The 24,008-nt window shown below is 26.1% G+C and overlaps 1 protein-coding gene and 1 long non-coding RNA gene across 3 annotated transcripts; one reads left to right on the top strand and one right to left on the bottom strand.

Annotated features, from left to right (window-relative positions):
* Nucleotides 1-250: 250 nt before the first annotated feature.
* LOC126905649 (uncharacterized) lies at nucleotides 251-23,667 on the bottom strand. 2 transcript variants are annotated; one of them, XM_050685577.1, is made up of 6 exons: nucleotides 23,533-23,667; nucleotides 23,337-23,469; nucleotides 2,765-2,838; nucleotides 2,553-2,693; nucleotides 808-886; nucleotides 251-750 (listed from the first exon to the last, which is right to left on the bottom strand). In XM_050685577.1, the coding sequence occupies exons 1-6, from the start codon at nucleotides 23,587-23,589 to the stop codon at nucleotides 578-580; spliced, it is 657 nt and encodes a 218-aa protein (XP_050541534.1). In that variant the 5' UTR covers nucleotides 23,590-23,667; the 3' UTR covers nucleotides 251-577. The 2 variants fall into 2 exon arrangements, with proteins under 2 accessions (XP_050541534.1, XP_050541533.1); XM_050685576.1 differs by lacking the exons at nucleotides 23,337-23,469; nucleotides 23,533-23,667 and adding exons at nucleotides 5,825-5,957; nucleotides 6,024-6,181.
* On the top strand, nucleotides 5,300-16,795 carry LOC126905670 (uncharacterized). Its single transcript, XR_007704071.1, has 3 exons — nucleotides 5,300-5,393; nucleotides 15,614-15,749; nucleotides 16,542-16,795. It is a non-coding gene; the product is annotated as an uncharacterized LOC126905670 (long non-coding RNA).
* Nucleotides 23,668-24,008: the final 341 nt, after the last annotated feature.

Raw genomic sequence — 24,008 nt, 5'->3', positions numbered from 1 at the left:
CTATTGTACATTTAACAATATATGTAAGGTACATATTAAGAGGTTATTTAATACTGCTTGATTCTGCTATACAGAGTGTTCAGTAAGTATCAGTACTGAACACTCTGTATATTTGTCTATGGGAAAGGACATTTGATATATAAACCTATTGTCTAAGAATAATGATCATTTATGCATTAAATTCTTAAAAATTTGTATTTTAATTTTATGACATTTTCCAGTTGAAAGGCTAATTAAGAAAAAAAAAATATGAAACCAAATTTTTTTTTTATTTAACGTTTCTTTTAAATATTCATATGAATATGCAAAAAACACAAATGTCAAAATGACCTTGGGACATTTAAAACATGTACTAAGAAATAGATGAAAGAGGTTAATACTAATAAATTATTAGAATAAAGCAAGTGATAGCACAGAGTTCAGAATAAAATAAAAAATGAAATTTAAATAAACTTTAAGCAATAAAAAACTACAATACATGATTGGATGTAGGTGTTATAACTTTTTATAATTTTAGAATATTTGATAAAAACATGGGTTTTTGAAAACTTTAACAAAATAATGTTATACAACATATCTATTCTCCGTGAAATGCTTTAAAATCGTTTGCTTTATAATATTTTGAAATATCGTTTAATTTATCATGAATGACATCATCATTAATTTCACCAAATTTTGTTTTATTACATTCTGCCTTGTATTTTAATACTATTAACAGTACATCACCTAAATCGTAATAATCCCAATTCCCTAAAAAAATACAAAAATATAAAAAAAAAGATTATTTATAATTTGTTTATTAATTACTATTTTTGTTAATATCATTTATCAAATAACGTATAGCCATTTTGATTTTTACCATGTCTTCATTGTTGAGTGTTACCTTCTAAAATATTCAAAATAGTAATTTTAATCAATACCGGGAAACTATTTTTTCAATTATACATAAATAATTTGACATTGCAATCACTGACAACTTAAATAAGTTTTGATCCAGTTAATTTTTTTTTATGGTTAATATACTTGATGGTTGTAATAATAATATAATTAATATTATTTAATTATTGAATAATAATTAATTTAAAAAATTTTGATTTTAAAAACTTACGAAAAGTGTTTAAAGAAATTTCAAAATAGCCATTTTTTAAGAATAGATTTAAAAAAATAATTTGGTAAACAAAAATTCTTGTTAATGTTTAGTATTTAATTTTCTGTAACATTTTAAATTTTGTAAAAATTTAAATTTTTCTTTATTTATTCTACAATATCAATCGCTGGCTATGTTTTATAACAAAAACAAAAGTAAACACAAACTTTTCACAGTAAATATAATATAAATATGGAATTTTCTATGAAAATTATTAACATTCAATGACTGGCTGTTTAGAACTAGTTCAATAAATATAATAAATAATTCATAAATGCAAATATTAAATCGTGGACTCTATCGTGTTTATTATAAGTTTACTTGTAAAACGGCGATTTGTCAACGCGCATACGTAGATCGAACATTAGTGTCTATTACATTGGTCGGTGACCATCATTATTATTGTTATCACTTAATATTATGATAACGAGCGCGAATACCGGCTTGTTCAATAACCGGCAATTCAAATAACTTTGGAGGTTAGCAGAGATCAACTTAACCACCAAGAGTTGATTTTTAACGCTGTACTAAAAATATTAAATTCAGCGACAAGAAATGTCTGGTCACTAACGCCAAAAGCGCTTGCATAATTTATTTAAAGAAAAATAATGAAAATTTCAAAAATATTATAAATACTGAAATAACGAACACGAGGCGGTATAAAAAGAAAGGAAAAATGACAATTAATATATACAATATAATGTGCGTGAGACAGCTGATCGATGGTGGTGGACAATTACATAACATATAATTTACAATAACAACTCACGCGACATACAAACGGTCAAACTGTCTAGTGACGAAGGAGGCTGGGGGTAGCCACATAATAACAAGAACAACACCTATATTTAATAAGTAGTCTTATCTCTTAAGAAATAAATATTATCTATGAATATCAATTAAATAATATCTTCATATAGTGTTAGATAGACACAAAAATTTGTTGTTTATTCCAAAAGCAACATTATCTCCTATTTCCTTATTTATATCCTGATTATAAGTTTTATGATTTATAAGTGTAATATATTTTGACGTATCGTTAAAAGAAATCGGTTTGGTGAGAGCTAAGAAATATTGATAAGGGACACAAAAAAAAGAATCATCATAGTAAAATTAATACCTTCTTAGTTTTGAATCGAAGGTAAAATAAAAATCAGTAAAAAATATTAACTGGATCAAAAGTTATTTAAGTTGTCAGTGAATGCTGGACCACCTGTATATAATATTACTGTGAGGAACACTGAATTTTTTTTATTAAAATTCGTTTAAATATATTTCTATGATTTTAATAATTCAAAATGGCTTTGAGCTATGTCAATTCTGTGTAGATAGGATAAAACCTTGGGTAATATATCTCGTATCTATGTAATTATTATTATATTTTTTTAAATAAATTTATAATTACGCTTTCAATTAAAAAAATGTTAATATTATTATTCATGAAGTTTCGGAAATCTTCTTCATATAGAAGACCATATTTGTAGGAGGAAAATTTATTGAGTTGAGTTAAGATTCTTTTAACATCATTTATATCCAGCTTTTCCACCTAAAGAATGTAAAATAATGTAACATTAATTTCGGTAAAAGGATAATAAACTAATTATTATATAATTCTACATTTTTGTCATCACCCCACTTATTAACTTCAACCAAAAAGTTCAGAATCTTGTCAAGTCTTTCGCCTTTTTCCTCTATAAAATATTGATACCTTAAATACAGTGATTAAAATTTTATGTAGCACAATTTTTTTCAAAAATTAATTAAAAAATTTAAAGAAGTACGTTTATAAAATAATTTTTGAGCTCTTTGAATTAGAAACAAAAGTTAACTTTTCAGTATTATTTCTGAATATAAAATAAATGCAGTTAGATAATGTAACATTTATAAAATTTTGTAATTCGAAATTGCTTATGCCTTAATAAACGGTCGTACCTGAAAAAAATTACAAAATTACAATCAACAAACGTAATGCAATTATATAAATAATAATGGTATGCCTAAGTTAAATTTGTGGAATAGGCATTAAATATTATAGAAGCGTAGTCAAAATGATAATTGACCTTATGTACTTCTTATTTATGTGCTCTAGAATACATTGTAAATAAAATAAAATTTATTTTGCGACATCCGCCGCAAATATACGTGGAAGTCACTTCTGTGATACTTTACTGTCCGCATCTCCGGTTCGTTTTTCCTATTGTTTTTCGACAACGTTCCTCACGATACGATTGGAAAATTACGCTGATTCTAATTGTGCGATAATTGAAGATCATTCTGCTAATGCGAATATTTTCTCTTATTGTGAAATTTTTGCAGTGAATTCCCCACCCGGTTATCATAAATTGTCAATAGCTCAAAAAATGTAAAATTCTACCTTGTTGGTGATTTTTAATATTAACAAGTAGATTAACCAATCAATCAATACAATCGATCGACGTCTTGGAAAATAAATTACGCTGAGTTGGACTCATCGAACGCCCGCCGTTTCATTATCAGACACTCGTGACGGCACACGTGTTCCGGGTAGACAAATTCAACAACAATTAAATATATTTCATTATTCGCGTACCACAGTATAACATTATTGCTGCCCGTTTGGTATATATCATCGTATAATAATCATTCGTACATACACTGAACTATTAGGTTTATACCCATTTATACAATTACATTATCAATAACTGAGAAATACTATCAGCACTGAATAAATATCTTTACAATGTCATACGTGTCCATTACAAAGTAATAATTCACATTTGACGTATTAAAAAAACCTTCCTGATCCGTGTCGTACTCACAAAAACCTAAAATTGTATCGTTAAATAAATTTAAGAATATTGTAGTCTACTTAGATCACAAATTTATTAGTCATATAAAATACAGCATAAAGTTCGTTTTTATTTTATGTTCACAATAATCATACTCAGTGATTCGCCGTACATTTACTTTATTAATAAAATAATTGCACGGTCATTTTTTCACGAAGCATCAATACTCCACTTTAAACAATATTTAGCTCAAATCTTAAAATAAAAACATTCGATTTTTTGTTCTATTCCCATTAAGGGTTCTACTTCGGCTATACAGCCCTTATCACCACGTTATACAAAATTTTAACACATCATTATTAATGTCAAATCGTTAAATCAAAATTATTACTACATTAGATCTCCATGTAAAATCAGTTTGGATAGCAAAACATGTAACATCTAAATGCAATAGCTTATTTAAGGGGTGTGCCAGATGGTTATGACACCGCCTTGTGGTGATATTCTTTATTCTTGGTGATTTTTTCCTTTTTAATAGGTTTTTGTTTTTAAATAACGAAATTATATCTTAAATTAAAAGTCGATTACTTTGCAAATTTACAGAATAAATTTTAAAATGAACATGAACAAAATGGTTAACTACTCGCATACGTTGTTATTCCCCTGGAAAAAGCGAACGCCACTGTTTAAACATAGTTCAATTACGTTTGTCGCTGTAAAACATCAATTTAAGTATCAGTTTAGTATATTAAAGTTGAATTTTTACGTGATGCATGATTTACATGATTTAGCAGAATTTTTTTACAAATTCATTCGACCATCGCAAAACATAACATTTTAATTAACACAAGTTTTGATTAATACATCAGTGTTAATCAACTTAAAATATTTCATCAAAATTATTTTTACATTGGATTGCTATGCAACGTTCTTTTCAATAGATTGTATTTGCTATACGTAACGTTTTCGCCATAAGACATTAACAATTATCTATTTATATTGACACTAGCATACATTAATATTTTTTATTTATGCATTTTAATAAAAATTATAATTTAATTGGATTATCGTGCACTATCCAATTTAAATACTATAACATGTAACGTATTTCAATTACGTTTGACGACATTTAACATCAGCTCAAGTATCGCTCAAAAATGAGCTTTTATTTAAAATTTATAAATCTATTAAACTTCAATTTTTATCATACAACTATATATTAATACAAAATTCCCGCAACATATGACATAAGTAACACTATGAAAATCCTATACAGATTTTGAATGTAAAACTAAACTAGTGTTCCGCATATTCACCGTAACATTTCTACAAATACATTAGCCATCATTACTTTTCTCATCTCTTCAAAAACCACTTGTTTGGTGACATCGAGCTTAGATAAGCAATTTTACTCCGGTTGGGTTGTCGAGTTCGAGCTGCGTTATGCGTTTTCTCTTCAGTACACATTACAATCTTTGGTAAGTCGTACAGCTATGTAACTTGGTATTTTATAACTTATACCTCTTCACCATGACGATCGTGAAAACTTGGGCAAAGACACCCTCTTCTCCACATCGCCAATCATTTTTTTAACCAAACCGTATTTATCAAACTACTGATTTGGAAATTAATAAGTTTAAAGCAAATAATAAAACAATTTTTTTTTGCTGGAAATAAGTAGTATGGTAGGGATAAAAAGCGTTAAAAATATTAATTTAAGTTAATTAATATTAAAAACTTTTAACTATAAAAAGCTATAAATACATTTTTATAGTATTTAATATTGAGTATTTTTTTAGTTATATTAAATTTTAAAGTAAGCAAAGTATTTTAATTTACGGCTACATAAAATAAATCATGTATTTATCAAAAAAATTTGATGCTAAAACATATAAGAATTATAAATTACCATGAGTGTTATAACACTTGTAAATTTCATTAACACCAGTACATTTTAAAGTATGATTTATCATTCTAATATCCCCATAATGCCATATCAATTTTTGAAAGAATCGTATTTGTTTCGCATTCAGTCCATTGCTCTTTAAATATTTATATATCATATTTAATATCTAAATAAATATATAAACCATCAAATAAATACTTACCATTGTGCCAGTAAAAAAACATACTGAACAAATGATTAGTATAGTTTTTAAATGCATGATAATGATTTATCTTTTAAAGATATTAACAACTTAAAAAAGAATTATTGAAACGTTTAAATTTTAGTTGAGTAATTTTACGTACGTTGTTTTGCAATTTATACTGAAGTAGTGCAAATATTAATTATTTATTCTATAATAATGTATTTGTAAAAGAAAAAAATAGATTTTAATGTATATCACATTATTACAGTTAGACGTCATAACTCACATACTCATACTTCAAATTGTTTATCTAGTAATATCATTTAGTGTTTGAATTTAAAATCGAATATGTAAAAAATAAATTAAAAATAAAATACAATTTTATGTGGTTAATTTTATCACTAAAATTGTCTTTTTAAAGTAATCCAGTATATAATTTAATACACTAAAATTTAACCAAAAAATACAATGATTAGTAATTTTTGTAAAATATAAAAATTATATATAGATATATTTTATAATACACAATTTATATAAATATATAAGTAAGGTTGAGTATAGTAAATGTCATAATCGCGAACACCGCGAGACTAAAATAAAAAAAAAACCCAGCACAGTGGGGTCGCGGCACAGTGGTGACGTGGCATAGATGGATCAAGTTAATGATATCTGACAGTGATTAAAATCACTATAAAAAAAAAACGCTTCGATGCAAATCTTTAGATAGTGTTTAATTTTAAAAAATTGGTAGATTATTATAAAAGCTACATGATCTGCTAGTTCATTATTAATACCCTAATTAAGATAAAGTATGTCGAATGAAAAAGGGATTATTAAAAAATATTATTTCTTATAAAAAAATAATGTTGATCCATACACTTTTCAATATGTCATAGCATTATAAAGTTAAAAATGTAAAAAATAAAATCGAGAATTTTCACATAATAATAGCATTCGGTAGCCATTTTCATCGTGAAGATAAAATAAAGTCCGATTTATAAAAAAAATATACCAAATGATAGGTAAAGACATCAAGCATCTATAAAAAAAAGAATTATATTGATCAATACATCTTTCAAAAAGTTCTAGCATTATAAAGTTAAAAATATAAAAAATAATTATTTCACAAAATCGTGTTTTTTTTTTATTAACTTTGATGTCTGTTTTTACTATGAAGACAAAATAAAGTCCGAAATTTTTTTTTTTGCATAATAAAGTAAATTACATTAGCTTTAATTTAAGATATATATATAAAAGTGTCAGTATTTCCGGAACACTTTCAAAATTTAAGTTCACATCTTGCTCCTATACTAGCTCCCCCAGCCATAATGAGGTTGTGTCAAATTGACAGCCGGTGTAAATAGACCTGTTAAATCATAAGGTAGAGCTGACTTCAAATAGTGTGGATTAAGATTAAAGAAATTATTAAATTTATTAATTATAGTACATTTAATTTTAAATTGTAATATTTAATAACAATACTTCATTAACACATATTAACAATTTTATTATTTTTTATTTCTTTTATATTTCATGAGTATTATACAGGTGATTTTTTTATCTCATTTACTTGCAGAATAAATATACTTTAAACATTTTTTTTTGTTTTCTATAGTTGCACATTATTCTTGAATTATTAACCATTTAACACTTTTTATGTTCATCCCTTATGCCTTATAAGGGTGTCAACTTTGTCTTTTTAAATGGGAACACATATTTTGAATATAATAAAATGTTTGGATTTTTAATCTAATAGTAAATGGCATTTGAAATTTAATATAACTTTATTTGTTTATTAGATATAAACACTTAAAGTTTCAAATTTTTGAGTTAATATTCATGTATAATACACAAGGGATTACAAATACAGGAAGCTAATTGGTTTTTTATGACATCGATATTAGCGGGTACACACCATGGTTATTATCAATGGTAGTAAGGCACATTGTTGTGAGTTTATAAATACACTAACTGACAATACAAAAAGTATATCTATGATAGTCATAATTGATAATAAACAATCCGTGACTGTGACTGCAATGTCATAAAAATCCAATTAGCTATCTGTTTTTATAATCCCATGTGTAATATACATGTATATTAACTCAAAAATTTGAAACTTTAAATAATGTTTATATCTAATAAACTAATAAAGTTATATTAAAAATTCAAATGTCATTTACTATTGAATTAAAAATCCAAACATTTTATTATATTCAAAGTATGTGTTCCCATTTAATAAAACAAAGTTGACACCCTAATAAGGCATAAGGGATGAACATAAAAAATGTTAAATGGTTAATAATTCAAGAATAATGTGCAACTAAAGAAAATTAGATATAAACATTTAAAGTTTCAAAATTTTGAGTTAATATACATGTATAATACACATGGGATTGTAAATACAGTTAGTTAATTGGATTTTTATGACATTGCTGTCTCAGTCACGGATTGTTTATTATCAATTATGATTATCAATAGATATACTTTCTGTTTTGTCAGTTAGTCTATTTATAAACTCATAACACTGTGCCTTTCTACAATTGATAATAACAATGCTGTGTACCTGCTAATATCGATGTTATAAAAAACCAATTAGCTACCTGTATTTACAATCCCATGTGTATTATACATTTATATTAACTTAAAATTTTGAAACTTTAAATGATTATATCTTATAAACGAATTAAGTTATATTAAAAATTCAAATGCGATTTACTATTAAATTAAAGACTCAAACATTTTATTAAATTAAAAATATGTGTTACAATTTAAAAAAACAAAGTTGACCCCTTCCAAGGCATAAGGGATGAACTTACAAAGTATTACATAGTTAAAAATTCAGGAATAATGTGTAACTAAATATAATGAAAAAAAAAATGTTTAAATTATTATTATTCTGCAAGTAATTGAGTGGGTTATGATAAAAAAATCACCCTGTAGATTTATGCACGATAAGTTATGTTAGTGTCCTACACTCCGATGGCTCGCACTGTGGCAGAGATCAGACTGGCTGGTCGATAAATGGAGAGACACTTTGAAGAAATCTTGAGATTAACTAAAATTCTATTTATGATATTATTGTACTAGTACCCTGTCCAGCCAGGTTGTGGCCCTTCAATAAGTAATAGATACAATTCAATCAAATTAAGTACCTTAGGATGTCTAATGTATATTGCAAAATAATATTAATAAGTAATGCGTTATAAATTATATAAGTGTCCTACACTCCGATTGCCCGCACTGTGGCAGAGATCAGACTAGCTAGTCGATAAGTGGAGAGACACTTTAGAGAACGATTATAATTAGTTGGAGTATTAACTATGTTGTTGTTGTGCTAGTACTCTGTCCAGCCAGGATGTGGCATTTCAATAAGTAATAGAACACAATGAAATCTAGTCATGTAACCTTTCAGTATTTTTATATATATAAATGTATATAAAAAGAAATAAATAAATACCAATATTTTATGTGTTAGAATGTTTATATCACCAAAAGTATTCGACTGAAAATAAGATGTATAATATTTTCAGTAATTACGAAAGAGGGTAAAAATAGTGCAGATTTTATATAGAATTGTAACTAAGAATGAAACATTAACTCTCGCACATTCACTTTGTGTATCTTGGTTGAGAGTTCCAGAGAGCCGTAGAGATGCAGAAATAGAATGGCAAGGCGTCCCAGTGTCCGCTAGAGGGATGATCAGAAACCGTACATAACCACCGTAGAGGAAACACACGGTAAAAGAACCACTGTAAGAAAAGCGAAGCGCCCGAATTTGGGGAAAATGGCCTTTTTGTAGCCCGCAAAATTGGTTTAGCGATTGAAATATTTTTTTCTGTATTTGATTGGTTAATGTGATAGAATCTTTTACGTGGGCGTTTTATGGAATGCGTAAGAGGGTGGTTAAATCTTGTGTAAGGGTATTATTTTATTATTCATCTTATCCACGGGGGAACACTGATTTGGTGATATATTTTATTAAATATAAGTATTAATTATTACATTTATTAAAATGTGATACTACACAATCTAATAGCTTTCCACTTACTAATTAACTACTAACACAACCAAACTACATTAATACTATAATAATATGAGTTCATAAAAATATTTATATTTTAATATACAGGGTGGCCCACCACTCACTGACAACTTAAATAACTTTTGATCCAGTTAATATTTTTAGTTGATTTTTTTTTTAAATAATATTTATACGTTAGGTCTATAGCTATATCTCAATAATTAATTTTTTTACATTTTATTAAAAATATTAATTATTTTAAAATTTTAAATAAAATGTAAAAAAAAAATCTAAGATAGCTATTTTGTAGAGTAGAATTTAAGAAAAATTTTAGTAAAAAAATATCTTATTAATATTCAGTAGTAAATATTCTGTAGCGTTTTGAAGTTTGTGAAAATTTGAATTTTCATGTACTATTTTACGGTATTAGACATTGAAATACGTATTGAGAAAAGGACAGAAGAAAACGATATCAACAGAAGAATAATGTGTAACTAACGGAGATCAAAAAAAAATGTTTAAATTTTTCTTTATTGAGTAATTGAGTGGATTATGATAAAAAAATCGCTCTGTATAACTTATATAAAATGTTGTATATAATTATAAAATATATATATTACTATTAAAAAAACCCTCACGTTAACACAAGCTACATCTGCGTCTGATAAGTGGATACATAACAAAGGTGAATATAGATAAATATTCTGGTATATGTGTCCCACAGCTGTGTTACATACCCACTCTATGTATTAAAATGCTTATAACTAAACAAATACATGTAATAAAAAGTATGTTTTTAATGTAGTCCAAAATTGTAAAAATTATTTTTAAAAAATGATGAAGTCAGAATATTTTGTAAATATATTTAAAGAGTTTTTCCTTAAGAATTTATTGAATCAGGTTTTTTTTCAACTAAATAATCGTCATTATTAACAAACAGAAAAAATGATGAAATTACGTTTTTTTTTAAGAATACCAATATACTAATGGTAAAATACTGTAGGGTTACTATATTTGATTACACCATAACCCCATAATTCTATTGCCCCCAAGTCAAACAAAACAGTTCATCTGAGGCAATTTGTATCAATGCAAATTTATATGGATGTTCAGTTTGTTATGGGGTTATATGATTATAGACTTATGATAACGAGGTATCATGGGGTGATTGTGATATGATCTCAAAAGGTTAAGGGGTTTGATGTGAAGGGTTTATCGTTATATGACTCGATGAAGGGGTTTTTTGAGGTTATGAGAAACCCTGACACGATGGGATGATTACGACCTCAGATTCGGATTCAGTGACTTCGAAAACATATAGTAAACATGGTCAGATTTCCGAACTCGAAAATAAGTTTTTTTTGTGTGGTTGTGTAATTTAACACACGTTAAAAATATAACTATTTTTTAAGTTAAATGATAAACAAGTAAATGATGTAAAATTTTTAAACGTACACATTTTTATCTTATCTACTATATGTGAGTGTTATATAGCATTGTATTTTTTTTTTGCAGAGTATTCTTAATTAGACGATAAATAACAAAAATTTTGAATACTTATACTTCATAAATTAATTTTCAAATGTTAGCATTTAGAATAATTGTATATCCATAAAAATCCTTGAGTGTTGAAGACTATACTATACCATAGAGTGTTTAGTAAGGAAACAGGTAAATTGTTACAAATAATAAGAACAGAAGAAACCCATTTCCTTACATACTGAACACTCAATATACAAGTGTGTAATTATATATATAGATATATGTATGTATGTATAAATTGCATAATTTAAATTCATTAGTAATTTTTTTAGGTTAGATAAGATTTTACGAAATAAATGAATATTATTTAAGGTTATTTAGGTGAATACGGTTTTTGGTAGCGTAATTTTAAAATATTTATTAAATTTCTAATACTAAGGGTTTTTTACAATTCTTGGCAACGATATGTCCAATTAGATAAAATCGAGTTCCCGTCGTGTATTGATCATTAAAATCGGCCTTAATATATAAATTAAGAGCTGAGAATTTTCATGGTCATACTCCAGTATAAACCAATTCCTTCTCATCTTCGCATCGTAGATAACAAAACATTTAAACCCAATAAAAAATTAACAATATGACCCCTTAGTTATGTCCTTGGATAATTATTAGGNACCCCTTAGTTATGTCCCTGGATAATTATTAGGCTTATTTTTTTCAGTAACTGAACTAGTTCAACTAATTATAAGCAAACTATTTTAAATACAGAAATTTAATTTATAAATTATTACTATTTCATTTTATTCAAAAGTCTTCGTAGAATTCTTTTAATTTGAATAAGTCTAAAAATTAAAATACTTTTTGTACGTCATGTTTTTCTTTAGCTATTGCAATAAAAAATGTTAAGATTTGTTTATTCATATTCCAGTTATAACTTTATATTTTATAAGAACAATATAATATTTTTCTTACAAATAAGGTATACTTGTAATTTTAAACTAATAAATCTTTTTATTTAAATTATTTTCATCATTGTTTGTTTAATTTAATAACTCCACAAAAAGTTTGCAGACATTACAATATATTTTTTAATCTTAGAAAAAATCTTGTCTCAGGTATCAATTAGTCCCGCTCTCCTTTATAATAAATACTTAAACATTTTTTTTAATTTCAAGGCATATGCACATATACAAAGTAAACGTATATTCGCAGATTTTTTATATTTTTACGCGGTACACATTAAATTACAAAATCGAGCGAGGGTATATGACGTATTATATAAAAAATAAACAACAATAAATAATATACTTTTAATGAGCGTTCCATTTACCTTAACTTGTTTTCCCGCTTGCGTCCTAACAATTAGCTAATCTGTTCCCTAGCGGGATTACGTGGGTCCTATATAATTTATAACTCACTAGAAGAACCTTAGCGGTTAGATTGTTAAATTAAAAAAAAAAATGATAGCAATTTTAATATACAAAAAAAAAAAAATCAGAATTTACAATTTGCGACGGTTGACTACTTTTTAATTATTCTTCCAAATATTTTAAAATGAGGATGTTTTATTAATATTTAGAAACGATATATTCAGTCTAATTAAATTTGGTTTCTTTTTACATTAGATTAACAAAATCAGTTCAGAGAGAGCTAATATAATTCACGAACACATAAATAAAAACACATTATGATAAAAACAATGTGAGAAGTTTTCATACAAAAGTAAAAGTATTTTATACCTTCTCTATAGGGAAGTTAAGTGTTGGATTTACAAATTAAAAATTTGTTACAGTACATACACCTGTCATTATTCAGTAGTCTATAAATCATTGTCTATAAGTCATCAAATTAAATATATTATTTATGTCGATCCTTTAAACTATTCCGAGAAATATGCCTAAAAATGGATTGATACAAATTTAATGTAATAACTATAAGACATTTTTTAGTTGTGACAAATAATCTACTCGAGGTAGAGGTATTAACAGACTCACAGTCAGCACAAGATTAAATAATTACTTATACGAGTGGGGCGTTATTGATAACTTATGTGTGATAATTATTCACAATAATTTCTATTATAAATTATTATTATAATAATAAATTTTAAAGTATAATTTTGTTTTTCTATATTTTACATCTTCTCATAAGACCCTCGTATTCATATCCCGAAAGAAAATTATATTATATCATTTTATTAGATTAATAAATAGTAACTCAAACTATCTCATGCTCATACAAGACCAACTAATAACTACTTTTATTAAATCATTTTAATCATTAAGTACTACCATTTTACATTTACATCTCATTTTTTTTTTAGTTACTATAGTTTACTTATTAAAAAAAAAGTGTTCTCAAGTTCAATATATTTAAATAAAAGCATAAAAACTAATGTATAACGTTAGGACATTGTTTTCAGCTTTATCTGATTAAAAATGAATAAATTAAGACAGAAGTATATGATTTGAATATAAAGTTATATGTTTTAATATATGATACTTAATAATTTTTTTTAAATTTAACACAACTTAAGAAAAAATACGAACAGATTTAAAAATTAAAAAAAATTTAGTCGTACTTCATAGTAAATTTTTGTAATAGACTGTTATTAAACATTATCAAACAAAATAAATATGATCAGCATATTTGATCCCTTGTTATTTATTAATAAGTACAACAAAAGTTGAGAAAACAAAAAGAAATTCATACGTATTTTTACGAGTTTCAAAAGTTAAATGTTAGTTTTAATTTACTCCAAAAAAATTTAAATTAGACATTAAACTACATTTTTGAATATCAAATTACACACTTCAAAAAATTGATATTTTGCATATTTTTTCTAGCGACATAACTTAAGTATGTATTTAAGTATATGTTTTGTGCAACTAACACATTTTTTAGTGTTTTGATTAAGGCGTAATCTATCATTAACTATTATATTCAGCTATTATTATGAACTAACAAATAAAAATTTGACGTTTAATTAATTTCATAGTTAAGCCTAAGTACACCAAAACACAATGAGTTAATAAATTATGGTAATTTTATAAATATTGGAGAAATTAAAAAAAAATGTAGATATAATTTTTGCTAAACTAAACAAAAATAGTATAATTGGGCTAATCAAATATTCTATGGAATAGAAAATTAAACATTTTACAAAATTAATATTTTGTAATTTTTTTTCTAGGTACAGTAAAAAGTATAAGAATGCAAATATTTTTTCTTAGTTTTGTGGAGGCTAAATTTTTATATTGAGGTAAGGCCCCTTTTACTTCCCATCCCATCGTAAATAAGTAGCACAGAGACCACGATATAAAAATTCTAGATTTAAATCAAATTAATGCAATGATTATAATTTAATTCGATAAATGAGTGAATCTGAAATTTACAATTTTGATAACTTTAGAATATTTTGTTTTGCTAAAAAACATGATTGTTTTAAAATTTAAAAAAATGTCACTTTTATACATCATCGATTTGTTTAACATTAAATTGGTCATTGATTTTCTGATATAGATCACGCCAGTAAATATTATCTATATTATAACCAAATTCTGTTTTTTTAAATTTTGTCCTGTGTAATAATACCATGTACAATACATCAGCTAAATTGAACTCTTTATGACCTAAAAAATACATTAATATTAAAAGAAAAATATATTTTTTACATTAATTTGTTAAATAATTACAATAATTTTTAATATCTTCCTTAAAATCAAGCAAAATATCATTGTTACTTTCATTGTCATTTTTGTCCAGTGCCTCTGCCTAAATAACACAAAATAATTTATTGTAATACGCTTACGTAGAAAAATAAATTAACTATTGGCTTTCAAATGGGTACTGATACTTAATAACTCAGAAATTTATCAAAATTTTATGCTTTGTTATAAAAAATTATTTTTTGGTAGCGAAAAATTTTAATTAGCCTCTTCACAAATAATGATTTTTATCATAAAGGTTTTTTATCACCTCAAATAGCAAAATTATTCATCACCTCATTAAAAAAAGAGGTTATGTTATGCCACGTTTTAATTAAATAAATAATTAATAATAATTTATTACACATTTTATAAATAATTATACACTTCTACAGGTAGAAGCACAGAGATGATAGAAGGTCAACTAATTCGCTTTATTATCTATACTGGTGACACAGCTGTCAATCACGAATATAGGAATGATAATCTGAGTCCTCCGTAACATGATGACTTTGAGCATAATATGTAATAGTATGTATATCAAATTTGTTAAAAAACTTATTAAATAAAAAATCTGTTCAATAAACAGTTTCAAATGTTCCAAAAAATCAATATAAATTTTTATATTTTTGGTGTTTTAAACATTAAGTGTTTGAAACATACTAACCCTGGTGCATACAGATAGTGTCTTAGATGTTACTGATAACAATTATAAGTTACTAGCTTTAACCCATGTATCCATTTTCTATCGTAATTTTCTTGGATAAACATGATTAATTTATGATTTAAACCCGAATTATATTACATTTGTAAGTTGGTGACATTGTAGTACTATACACATGCAATTTGTGTTGAAAAGAGGTAGAAGTCAACGGTAGTTTCATATGAGTGAGAGAAAGAACCAAACAGTCTCAATAATGCATCTTTTCTTAATATATTAGATAAGTGTAGTCAGTTAGATCTAAGACACGCTGTATAACATTTGCTAAAATTCACAACATATTAATGAATAATTTATATAAAATGAACAATAAAAAATATTTGAACTTATATTATTTTATTATTATGTAACCCCAACAAATTTATATTAATCTAATTATCTTTTATCTATAAAATATAATATATTTAATATTTAAAATCATTGAATTTTTTTGAAAAAGTATAGAAAATATCTTATGCTATAAAATGTAATGTGATAATAATTTGTAAAAGCTTATAAATTATACATAAAAATATTCAAAATCCAATAATATGTATTTAATTGAATAAGAATATCTATAAACTAATTTTTTAATTTCTTAAATTTTTTTTTGTCATAACTAGGGTAAAGTTGAATGAATTGGAAATAAGCTAATGGATATCACAATTTTTTAGCAGTGAGAGTTAATAAAAAATGAGAAATAATATATTATATATATATTGTAAGAAACACTGAATTTTTCGGTTAAAATTCTTGTGATTACATTTCTATTAGTTTAAAAATTAATTTTTCAAAATTTATCAAAACTGTATTATTTTTGCATTATAGGGACAAAAATCTTTGGCGATGTATTTTGTATGTAAATAATTACGAATATTTTAAAATAAATTTAAAGTTACGTTTCTAATAAGATCACTGTATTCAATTTCATAAATTAATTTAATGAATTGTTCCTTATCAATAAGACCATTTCCGTCTTTGTGAACCTTACAGAATTCAGCGTAGATATTTTCAACGTCCACTTTATTCAATTTCTCTACCTACAAAATGTAATTTATTTATCTATTTATTGATTCATCTAAAAAGAACAGTTGATTAATTAATATGTATTAATATCAACATCAACCAAAAACAATAGAATCTTGTTGATTTTTACATTATTCATATCTATAAAATATTAATACCGTAAACACAGGTAATCAAAATATCATTATTAATTTTTCTCGACAATTAATGAAAATATATAAAAGTTTCTATCATAATTTATTACGTTCAATTCCGTTAATTTATAGTATTAAAAAAAAAACAGCACAGTGAAATCACGGCACAGTGGTAACAAGTATAAATGATATTTGATAGTGATAAAAATCATTACCATAAAAAACTTTTCGATGAAAATCTCTAAGTAGTGTTCAATTTTAAGAAATCGGTGGATTATTCCAAAAGCAAAATTAATTCCTAATTCCTTGTTTATTTCCTGATTACACGTTTTATGATTAATTGGTATAATATATGAATAAATATTTATTATAGAAATAAAATACAGTATGAATTTGATATTTAATAATTTTACCATGATGTGTTTATTTTTATTTATGTGTCACTACTTTTTTCAGCTCTCACTGGGTATATTTTTCTTAACGATATGTTAAAACATTACGAACCGTATCTTGTTGAAGACATTGTAACGTGACAAAAATATCTATTTATTTTTTTGTCTATTTGTATATATATATATATTTGTGTTGAGCCGAATGCGGACTGCGACGGCGTTTGTCGGTAAAATTATCATGATAAGGTGTTGTGATTTGTTTATGCGCGTGCGAGATAGTCAGCTGTGTACTACTTCAGACCGGTTCATGGACGGCATTTGTGTGTACATTCACCCCGCTCCTTTCCTATCTTGAACGTCATTTGCACTGCTCACCGCATATATTGTCGCCATATGATTTAAATTGTTTTTAATAATTTCCAGCACTGGGTATTTAGTTATTTTTTTACCCCTACTCTAAAGGCTAGCCGTTTGGTCGCCAACGGACCGCCGGGTAAAACGTCGGACGGGCTGTCGGAAATTAGCCATCGTCGGAACTGGTACGCTAATTTTCGTCCGTAGCGGTCGTAATTTTTGTTGTGTGCGCTACAACTGTTTTTTTATATATATATACATTTTTTTACGTGAGTGTTCCCTGTTCGTTAATTATGTAAATTTTGTGTTTAATGGCGTCGGCTAAACCTGCCTCCAGCTTCTTGAGCCCTTAGGGGCTGGTAATGTATATTTTTGTTTTAATGTTTTGAGCCAGTTTTTTTTTTTTAGTGCGCCGTGCCATAAGCACGTGTGGCGAATTTTTTTATAGTTTTTTTTGTATAGGTGCCCTTATATTTTTTTTATTTAGGTCCTGCAACATGACAGGCGTGTACAAGACCACCTGTCATGTTATATATATATTTTTTTAAAGGTTTTATATTATTTTTTTTATTGGGTGATGAATATATTATTGGTACAATGTGGTGACGTAGTGCATTTTATTCCGGGGTGTCCCAACGTCTTGCAAGCTAAGCCTAACTGCCAAAAACTAGTCGCTTACTTGGGGCGTATACCCGCCTTGCTTAGCGGCAATGCTGCGATTAATAGCCGGCGGGTACCCGAAGACGTTCATCGTATTCTCTAACAACAAAAGTGTAGGTGTAAATATTTTTTTTATTAATATCTGTTTTTTTTTCTCTTTCTTTGTTCCCCTTTAATTTGTAGACGATGTTTTTTGACCATTCGGTTTTTTGCCTCGTGTTAACTTAATTTTTTTTGTTTTTTTTTAATAAATTCCCCTTAATTTAACTGAACCATCATATTTTTCTTTTTTTTTGCGTGTTCCATCTTCAATGGACTCGTGTATTTTTTTTCTCCTTTCAAAAATCAACTCCCCTAGTTTATAAGGTACGGGCAACGGCCTTGTATAAGGTCATCCCTCATTAATATGGTTATGTGACAACTGTCACGAGGTTCTGGTGTACATCTACTATCAACGACTCAACGGACATCAACTTTAATATTTATTAATTATATATTTTTTTTCTAATTGTTTTAATATAAAAAAGTTAAATTTTTTTAAAATCCTACTGTGGTCCGGCAATATACTGTCTCGCCCAGTAGGTTGGCGACCCTTTACTTATAACTTTGTAAAACGCCATGAAAGTTACAAATTTTTTGTTGCGGCCAATTAATTTGATTTTTATATATTTGTAACCTTTCAACATTACTCTCAAAAATTAAATATTTTTCCCTTTTTCCTCGTAAATGGTGGAAATCCCCCAAAAAATTACGATTTTTAAAATCGATAAATTTCGACATTTTTTAAACTATTTTTATTAAAAATTCCATAATTTTTTGAAAAATGATTAAGTTAAAATATTTATTATAAAATACACTATATAATTACTTTTCTTGAAGTATATATTTATTAATAATCTGACCCTTTATCTGATCACAGAATAGCAGGTAAAGGATATATTAAAAATTGTGACTTTTGCACAAAAAGTTAATGTAGGAGGGGGAAAGATTGGCTTAAGAATTAATGAGACAAAGACAAAATACACGTTAGGGTCTAGACAAAATCACAGAACAGACTCCTTAAAAGTAAATGATCACATTTTCGAAAGGGTCAGAAATTTTAAATATTTAGGTGCAGATATCAACGATGACGCGAATGAGGTAGTTAAAAGACGGCTCATCGCAGCAAACAGGTGTTACTATGGACTGATACCAATGTTCAAGTCAAAACTATTATCAAGAAAATCCAAAGTAATCTTATATAAAGTTTTGGTTAAACCAGTAGCTTTATACGCAAGCAGTACCTGGCCGACAACAAAAGCTGATGAAATAAAGTTAGAACTACTTGAGAGAAAGGTGTTGAGGAAGATATTTAGCCCAGAGAGAAACAATGAAGGAGAATATGAAATAAGAAGCAATTAAAACTTGGAAGAACTAAATAATGAACCTAGCATTGTTGGGGGACCTTGAAAAGCCTGCGAATAGGTTGGGTCGGACATGTATGGAAATCGGAAGGACTAATTGGACAAGTAACCGCTTGGAAACCAAATATAAAGAGACCCAGACAAAGATGGACAGATAGAATAAAAGAAGACTTGAAGATGTTGGGAGTAAGAAATGCGGAAGAAACGTGTTGTAATGTAACTAATGTTCTACATTACGCATCAGACATTTATCAACGAAAAATATATTTTATAATCTGTATTTTATATTAATTGTATACAAACAAATAATTAATTTATCTATCATAACATATACATTGTTGTATTAGCTATCATATATGTATATATGTGTTAAATTGATTATTATAATATTATGTATCATATCTTAAAATAATTATCATGTTATGTCCACTTTACACAATAAACTGAAAATCGCTAAAAGCGCTGACGATAATATCCCAAGATAGGGGATAGATAGATTAAAATACATATAAAAAGACGCTGAATTTCAGAAAGAAGGATCTTTTTACTTTTGAAGTTCTGAATTCAATATAGAATTCAGAACTCTCTTGTCTAGTGCATTTTTCTCAATTAACCGCGATCCCCTGTTGTCGGTATACTTTAACACGATATTAAAATATAATTATATTGAGTCTAGACTTTTTATTAGAAAAGATATATTAAATAAATTTCGTGTGCGCAAAATAGAACAATAAAAAGAAAGAGTTACATATTTAATATTTTAATTATTGACGATCTTTAAACAAGCTACCTAAAAGGAGTAAGTAATTTTATAATATCCCAATTGTTTAAAATTAATATTCTGAGTAAAGAATGGTAAAGCAATAGATCAATATTCTCTTTAGTAATTTTACCAATTCATTCGCACTTTATACATATACAAATAACATGGTCTCGAGGATCGGATTACCGCCCCGTACCTGAAAAGAGTGTGAAAACCTAATGTGTATCTGACTGCATTAATAGACAATTCGACTGGGTATTCGTGGGTCGAATTACCACCTCGTTGCCCCAGTGTCCTTTGTAAAGGTGCTTATGAATTAATTAGTTTTTTATTCCACAATAAAGAGGAACTTCAATCATTTCTTTTTATATCTATTTGTCTTTATTATTCTAAACCCTTGGACTCTACAACCCCGATAGAACTTCGTTACTCCAGAATTGACCAAATCCCCAAATATCCAACATTGGTCAAAAATACCATAACAACCCTTTGCTTATTTTTGTATTACTACAAACGGCAAAAGATAGAGGTGAGTGGGGGCAGATGGTTGTTGCGGTAATGGGCCTGAAAGGCCCGTAAAAAAGCTAAAAGAAGAAGATAATAACTTTTCTTTAAGTATATATTTATTTATAATCTGACCCTTAACCTGATCACAGAGTAACAGGTAAAGGCTATATTAAAAGTAGTGACTTTTGCACAAAAAGTTTATTTTTTCAACTTAACTTTTGAAAATGTTCCAGAAATACTGCGTCCTTTTAACATATGTCAAATTAAAGCTTTTTGTCGTGTACTATAAAATTAAAAAAAAAATTTGTCCCGAAGACCTATCTTCTATGCTCAAATGGCTACCGTGCTCAAAAATATGCTATTTTTGTGTTAAAATCCTGAGTTTTGTACTTTATTTTATTTTAAAATATCTTAAAAGGGCAATACACTGACTTTCATGAATATTTTATAATTTAATTGACATAGAAAAAAGTTCATAAGACATAAGAAATTATACTTATTAATATTTTTTTACTTTTTAAAGTCGAAAAAGTAATTTTAGCTTCGATGCGAAGCTGAGAAGGTATTAATTTTACTTAATATAAAGTTATAAAAAGTTTTAAGTTCATACACATAAGAGATAAAACTTATTAGAATTTTTTAACTTTTTTAAAGTCGAAAAAGTAATTCTTAAATTTGAGTTAGCTTAAAAAGTAAATTTTATCAAACTGTAAAAGCAACGAACAGTTGCCGAGTCGGGAACACTTGTGTCTTTTGCGCTTACGGTACGAGATTCAAATCCGTCTGCGCCTATTAATATTTTGCATTTTTTTTTAGTTAAAATAAAATTTTCAAATCATTTATTATTTATCTCATTAAGATTCAATAACTTCAATAAATATAAAGGATCCTATTATTATAGTCGCCCCTTGTGAGAAGAAATTTATATTCATGTTAATATTATTTTACTATGTGGTTCTTTTTGTGGCTACGATTTATTTTTCCAACCCTCGCTTAACCTACTTTTTTCAACGATACATTAAATAATTACACTTCGTATTTAGTTTAAGTTATTACTCTTAAAAATCGAAAAAATATTCCTTATTCAAATAAAAAGTAGCTTAACCAGATTTTTCCATACGAACAATTAAAATAATTAATTTCTAATATTTTTAAAGTATTCATTGTCGAATTAGATTTGATATGACAGTATTCAACTACAAAAGTAAATAATTTTACTTTGTAATTTATTAAATTTTTAACTCCATTTCTATGTGCTACTACTAATCTATAATATTTCAAATAATTTTGTGTACATGTTGCTATATAAATCATAAATTAAAAAAAAAAATTATTTTTAGTTTCACCTGAATTTAACATTTGGAGTTTTACAATTATTATCAAATTTTATATTACGCTCAAATGAATAAATCTTTTTAACAACTTTTTTTTTATTGGTTTTTTAGATATATAATCATTAAAATTAATTAAATTCTGAATATTTCCATTGTAGAATCTTTTTAAATACCAAAAGTTAATTAGAAATGATTACTATGATTTTTATTAAAGTGATCTATTATGATAAAATGTAAAAAAAATTGTACTTTTCTGGTAAATATACTGTAAAAAGTAATAATAAAATTTCCTGATTGCATATTAATCTTAACAATTTCATTTTTTTCTATTTAATAATGTTAATTTCAAACTTGCAAGTTGAGCTAAAAGTTATGGCAATAACTTCATTTTTTTTATATTAAAACTGTGACTTTAAAGAACAAAAAAATGTAGGTTCAATGTGATTTCTTTTAACATATAAAAATCAAAATCAATAATAATTTGAAAACAATTAATTAAAAAAATTTTATAATATATAATTAAAAGAATTATTAATCTGGGTATAATTAAGGAAATAGAAGTTGATGTTGCTTTTGTAATTATCCATCAATTTCTTAGAATTAAACGCTATCTACAGATTTGCATCGAAGTGTTTCTTATGGTAGTGATTTTAATCACTATCAGATTAAATCTATGCCGCGACCCCACTGTGCTGGGTTTTTTTATATATATTTTATTTTTTATTAAATATACTTTTTAATTAAAAATAAAATTTAATTAAATAGAGTACTTTTATTGGGGATATTAAAAAAAAAAATCATAGTAAAAATAACTGAAACTAAAAATGTTACGAATTATATATTACCTGTAGGATTATAATCGTATTCCTCCTTGATATCAAATTTCTTTAAAACTTTTTGCAATATATCATGATCATTAATAATATACCAATGCATCTCTTTAACGTGCGCTAATTGATTTGCATTAAGTCCCTTGCTCTATAAATATTTATATATCATTTTTGATTAAAAATATAAATTAATAAACCAATAAATACTTACCTTTGTGCTGGTAAAAAAACATATTGAAAACAAAATTAGCGTAGTTTGTAAATGCATGTCAATAACTTTTCAATTTATGAAGCCAACTGTTTAAATGATTAAATTTTATCTGAGTAATTTAACGTATGTTTTGAAATTTATACTAAAATAGTGTAAATATAAGTTATTTATTCTAAAATAACATTTTTTTTTAAACAAAAAATAATATATTTTAATGTATTTAATATTATTTCTAATATACTTCAATACAATCATCTTTGTAAAGACGTCATATAAATTTTAAATTCAACATTCATAATATATTCCAAATATTAAAATTAAATACCTTTTCAGCTTCACATTAAAGCTAAAAAAAAATTATATAGTCAAAGTTTAAAAATTTATTTTTTTTTACTAATTAACGTATAGCTATAGTTGTATATTTTTACTATAGCAAAGAAACAAAATCTTAAATATACTCTATTTGGAAACTATAT

The sequence above is a fragment of the Daktulosphaira vitifoliae genome, unplaced genomic scaffold (genome assembly GCF_025091365.1).
Source record: "Daktulosphaira vitifoliae isolate Bord-2020 unplaced genomic scaffold, ASM2509136v1 Scaffold_4, whole genome shotgun sequence".
Lineage (NCBI taxonomy): Eukaryota > Metazoa > Arthropoda > Insecta > Hemiptera > Phylloxeridae > Daktulosphaira > Daktulosphaira vitifoliae.
The sequence above is the reverse complement of the archived record's forward strand: the minus strand, read 5'-3'. Positions and strand labels throughout refer to the sequence as shown.